Source organism: Xenopus laevis, chromosome 6S (assembly GCF_017654675.1).
Source record: "Xenopus laevis strain J_2021 chromosome 6S, Xenopus_laevis_v10.1, whole genome shotgun sequence".
Lineage (NCBI taxonomy): Eukaryota > Metazoa > Chordata > Amphibia > Anura > Pipidae > Xenopus > Xenopus laevis.
The window spans coordinates 102438203-102444202 of NC_054382.1; the positions used below are offsets into that span (position 1 = coordinate 102438203).

At 41.8% G+C, this 6000-nt stretch overlaps 1 protein-coding gene across 1 annotated transcript in view; it reads right to left on the reverse strand.

The window, feature by feature from the left end:
* The window catches only part of ca8.S (carbonic anhydrase VIII S homeolog), a 53382-nt gene extending 48617 nt beyond the window's left edge, over nt 1-4765 (reverse strand). Inside the window, exon 1 of the mRNA XM_018223747.2 lies at nt 4574-4765. Within this exon, the coding sequence (XP_018079236.1) occupies nt 4574-4649 (76 nt within the window). The 5' untranslated portion in view covers nt 4650-4765. The remainder of the gene's footprint in view (nt 1-4573) is intronic.
* Nucleotides 4766-6000: the final 1235 nt, after the last annotated feature.

Genomic DNA, 6000 nt, shown 5'->3' on the forward strand with positions numbered 1-6000 from the left:
TCTACATTTGCCCCCCTCAAAACAATGTAAATGTGTTGATTTTGCAGTACCTGAAATGACAGACCATATGGGGTCTTCGTTTTGGGGCCCCTATACGCCACGTGCTTGGGTACACCTATACATATTGGGCATCAAACTGTTCAGAGGACCCCAGGCTTTCATATTTGGGGTGATTTGTCTTGATACCTAAAAGTATGTGGGTAATACGATGCTGCAGGGTCGAAATTTTGAAGTCATTTTTGGAAATGTCCCCAAAATCACCAAATTTAGGAATGGTTTGCGGCTTGGTACTTTGTAGTAGAAAGACATGCATACCCAATTTAGATTCGTGGGAATGTGTACTTTCCGAAAATATATGGTTTTCTGGGGTGAACTTACTTTTTGCTACCTTTGCCCCCCCCAAAACGATGTAAATGTGTTGATTTTGCAGTACCTGAAATGACAGAACATACAAGGGGGGTCTTCCTTTTAGGGCCCCTATATGCCACGTGCTTGGGTACACCTATACATATTGGGCATCAAACTGTTCAGAGGACCCTAGGCTTTCATATTTGGGATGATTTCTCTTGATACCTAAAAGTATGTGGGTAATACGATGCTGCAGAGTAGATATTTTGAGGTGATTTTTGGAAATGTCACCTAAATCACCAAATTTAGGAATGATTTGCGGCTTGGTACTTTGGCGTAGAAAGACATGCATACCCAATTTGGATTCGTTGGAATGTGTACTTTCCGAAAATATATGGTTTTCTGGGGTGAACTTACTGTTTTCTACTTTTGCCCCCCCCAAATCGATGTAAATGTGTTGATTTTGCAGTACCTGAAATGACAGACTATATGGGGGTCTTCATTTTAGGGCCCCTATATGCCACATGCTTGGGTACACCTATACATATTGGGCATCAAACTGTTCAGAGGACCCTAGGCTTTCATATTTGGGGTGATTTGTCTTGATACCTAAAAGTATGTGTGTAATACGATGCTGCAGGGTAGATATTTTGAGGTGATTTTTGGAAATGTCACCTAAATCACCAAATTTAGGAATGATTTGCGGCTTGGTACTTTGGCGTAGAAAGACATGCATACCCAATTTGGATTCGTTGGAATGTGTACTTTCCGAAAATATATGGTTTTCTGGGGTGAACTTACTGTTTTCTACTTTTGCCCCCCCCAAATCGATGTAAATGTGTTGATTTTGCAGTACCTGAAATGACAGACTATATGGGGGTCTTCATTTTAGGGCCCCTATATGCCACATGCTTGGGTGCACCTATACATATTGGGCATCAAACTGTTCAGAGGACCCTAGGCTTTCATATTTGGGGTGATTTGTCTTGATACCTAAAAGTATGTGTGTAATAAGATGCTGCAGGGTAGATATTTTGAGGTGATTTTTGGAAATGTCACCTAAATCACCAAATTTAGGAATGATTTGCGGCTTGGTACTTTGGCGTAGAAAGACATGCATACCCAATTTGGATTCGTTGGAATGTGTACTTTCCGAAAATATATGGTTTTCTGGGGTGAACTTACTGTTTTCTACTTTTGCCCCCCCCAAATCGATGTAAATGTGTTGATTTTGCAGTACCTGAAATGACAGACTATATGGGGGTCTTCCTTTTGGGGCCCCTGTATGCCACGTGCTTGGGTACACCTATACATATCGGGCATCAAACTGTTCAGAGGACCCTAGGCTTTCATATTTGGGGTGATTTGTCTTGATACCTAAAAGTATGTGGGTAATACGATGCTGCAGGGTAGATATTTTGAGGTGATTTTTGGAAATGTCACCTAAAGCACCAAATTTAGGAATGGTTTGCGGCTTGGTACTTTGGCGTAGAAAGACATGCATACCCAATTTGGATTCGTTGGAATGTGTACTTTCCGAAAATATATGGTTTTCTGGGGTGAACTTACTGTTTTCTACTTTTGCCCCCCCCCTAACGATGTAAATGTGTTGATTTTGCAGTACCTGAAATGACAGACTATATGGGGGTCTTCCTTTTGGGGCCCCTGTATGCCACGTGCTTGGGTACACCTATACATATTGGGCATCAAACTGTTCAGAGGACCCTAGGCTTTCATATTTGGGGTGATTTCTCTTGATACCTAAAAGTATGTGGGTAATACGATGCTGCAGGGTAGATATTTTGAGGTGATTTTTGGAAATGTCACCAAAATCACCAAATTTAGGAATGATTTGCGGCTTGGTACTTTGGCGTAGAAAGACATGCATACCCAATTTGAATTCGTGGGAATGTGTACTTTCCGAAAATATATGGTTTTCTGGGGTGAACTTACTGTTTTCTACTTTTGCCCCCCCAAAACAATGTAAATGTGTTGATTTTGCAGTACCTGAAATGTCAGACTATATGGGGGTCTTCCTTTTAGGGCCCCTATATGCCACATGCTTGGGTACACCTATACATATTGGGCATCAAACTGTTCAGAGGACCCCAGGCTTTCATATTTGGGGTGATTTGTCTTGATACCTAAAAGTATGTGGGTAATACGATGCTGCAGGTTCGAAATTTTGAAGTCATTTTTGGAAATGTCCCCAAAATCACCAAATTTAGGAATGGTTTGCGGCTTGGTACTTTGGAGTACAAAGACATGCATACCCAATTTAGATCCGTGGGAATGTGTACTTTCCGAAAATATATGGTTTTCTGGGGTGAACTTACTTTTTTCTACATTTGCCCCCCTCAAAACAATGTAAATGTGTTGATTTTGCAGTACCTGAAATGACAGACCATATGGGGGTCTTCGTTTTGGGGCCCCTATACGCCACGTGCTTGGGTACACCTATACATATTGGGCATCAAACTGTTCAGAGGACCCCAGGCTTTCATATTTGGGGTGATTTGTCTTGATACCTAAAAGTATGTGGGTAATACGATGCTGCAGGGTCGAAATTTTGAAGTCATTTTTGGAAATGTCCCCAAAATCACCAAATTTAGGAATGATTTGCGGCTTGGTACTTTGGCGTAGAAAGACATGCATACCCAATTTAGATTCAGGGGAATGTGTACTTTCCGAAAATATATGGTTTTCTGGGGTGAACGTACTGTTTTCTACCTTTGCCGCCCCCCAAAACGATGTAAATGTGTTGATTTTGCAGTATCTGAAATTACAGAACAAACGGGGGGTCTTCCTTTTGGGGCCTCCTATGCCACGTGCTTGGGTACATCTATTCATATTGGGCATCAAACTGTTCAGTGGACCCAGGATTTTATATTTGGGGTGTTTTACATTGATACCTAATGATGTGTGGGAGATATGTTGCTGTAGAGTGGAAGCTTTGAGGTCATTTTTCAAAAAATTCACCAATTTCTATAAAACACTATAACTTTAGGAAACAATTGCAACTTGGTGGTTTGGAGTACAAAGATATTTCTACCCATTTTTGATTCACCAGAATCTGTTCTTTCTAGTAATGGGTAGTTTTCTTGGGTAAACCTACTGTTAGTGGAATGTTTGGCCTTGAAATCAAAAGTATGCCGTTTGGGGAGTGTTGCTTTGGAAATTTGGTTGTGTACTGCTTGTAGATTTTGAGCTATACAAGTGAGAAATCTCCATAAAACTATATATATTTGGTATTGTCGCGTTCAGGAGACATAGACCTTTCTAAATCAGCTGTGTTCTCGTACGTAAAATGAATGATGTTTCTGATATATGTGATTGTTCTTCGTGCAACATGATTTTTTTCATTTTATTTGACACTTAGAATCCAATATTTTTTTAGAGAAGTAGAATTACACCAAAATTCTTGCATATTGTGAAAGTTCAGGTTGTCCTGAAAAAAACAATATATTGTTTTCCTGGGTTAACTAAAAGACCACCCCAGGAAAGGCCCTTAAAGTGAAAGAGTGCAAAATATCTAAAAACTGCTTGGCAGTAGATGTTCGCATCTAGGACAAAACGGCTGGCAGGGAAAGGGTTAAGTATATTCCAGTCTCTTATTCAGATCAAAGTATAGTTGCTAGGGTAATTTGAACCCTAGCAACCAGATTGCTGAAATTGCAAACTGGAGAGCTGGTGAATAAAAAGCTAAATAACTCAAAAACCGCAAATAATAAAAAAAAATAAAACCAATTGCAAATTGTTTCAGAATATCACTCTCTACATTACACTAAAAGTTAACTCAAAAGTGAACAACCCCTTTAACTGCTACACCATGCTCTGGTCTGTTCTATCAGCTTGTATTTAGTAATGTCACAACAAAGCAGCCTGGGTATGTGGGAGTTATAGTCCAGCAACAGTGGGAAGGCATCTGGATGATGCACATGGCCCCTTGGGAAGTCTCCATTACTCAGTCTATTGACTGTATGAAGATCAGCCGAGTACTAATCCAGTGTCCACCGTCCAGGCAGTAACTTTAGACAATATCGCTCTAAATAAAACGTGTCAGTAGATCTCTGGGATAGAAACATCGAAGACTAATCTCGCAGGTGTTCATTAGTTATCTGTGAGCCCCTATGTCCCAGCTATAATAAGGCAGCTCGGGGAGAGCGCAAGGAAACGCTGCGCAGTGAGTGGATGGACTCGGGAAATCGCAGCGGATAGCTCTTACCTTCCTCATAGCCCCATTCCTGGCTGTCTTTGTCCCCTTGTAAAGCCGCGTCTTCTATGTACTGTTTGTCAGCCATGGGGTCGCTCAGCTCTGGTCTCCTCCTCCTTCCCTTCTGCTCTTTGGGATGTGCCAGGCTGAACTAGCGCTCACTCTACTTGCGCCTCAGCTAAAGCAGCCCCCGCCCTCCGCCCAGAAGCACCGGGATCTGTCAGTGTCTGAGCTGGAGATGGGCAGGAACTGGCAAACAAGTGTCCAACTGCTCATGACTAGTAACGCTGGCATTTTAAAGAGGTGCTTCTTCACCTTTAAGTTAACTTGTAGTACGTTGTATTCTAATTCTAAGCAACTTTTCAATTGGTCTTCTTCATTGTTTATTTTTTATAGCTTTTAAATTAGTTGCCTTATGCTTCTGACTCTTTCCAGCTTTCAAATGGGGATCACCGACCCCATCCAAAAAAAACCCAAATGCTCAGTAAGGCTAAGGACACACATGCCGATTATCGCTGCAGTTTCAGTCATTAAAAAAAGCCGACCAATTAGTTTCAAGTTTAGGCAATGGCACATTACGCTAGCGTATTTAAGCAGCGGTCGGCTTTTTAAAAACGACGCCATGGACCGCATCGGAAATCCGCACGTGTGTCCATAGCTTAATGCTACACATTTATTATTACTGCTACCAGTGGCGTAACTAGATGTTACTGGGCCCCACAGCAAAATAATTTTAGGGCTCCCAAAATATCCAGTGGTTGCCCTGAATTAACAATATATATTAAAATTCCTAATTAATTAGAGCCTTATGGGGCCCCCTATACCTCTTGGGCCCCCCTGCAGCTGCAGGGTCTGCTTCCTCTGTAGTTACGCCCCTGACTGCTACTGTTTATTACTCATCGTATTACTCATCTTTCTGTTGATATTCCAGCTAGTGATGGGCAAATTTGTCCCATTTCGCTTTGCTACCACTTTCGCATTCACAAAACGCCAATTTTGATGCCAGCGACAATTCGCCAGCGCTCATTAAAATCAATGGGCATCCGTTAATCATCACTGGCATAGATTGCGATTGTTGCTGGTGTCGATTCCGTCATTGGGCGTCAAACAATTTCCAGGCAAATTTGAAAATGTATTCGCCGGCAGCGAAACGCAGAAATTCACCGCAAAATTTGTGCCTGGCTGAATCTCTAATTCATATCAGTCCATTGTTGCTAGGGGAATTAGGACCCTAGCAACCAGGCAAACTGGAGAGCTGCTGAATAAAAAGCTAAATAACTCAAAAAATACATACGCTGCGACACGATCCGACGATTTAATTACCTTATTTCCGTCGCATCCGACGTGACACCTGTGATTTTGCACAGTGTGGTATACCGCGGTGGAATCGCCCATGTACAGTGTCATATTGGGACTCCAGGGTCACACCAGAAAACCTT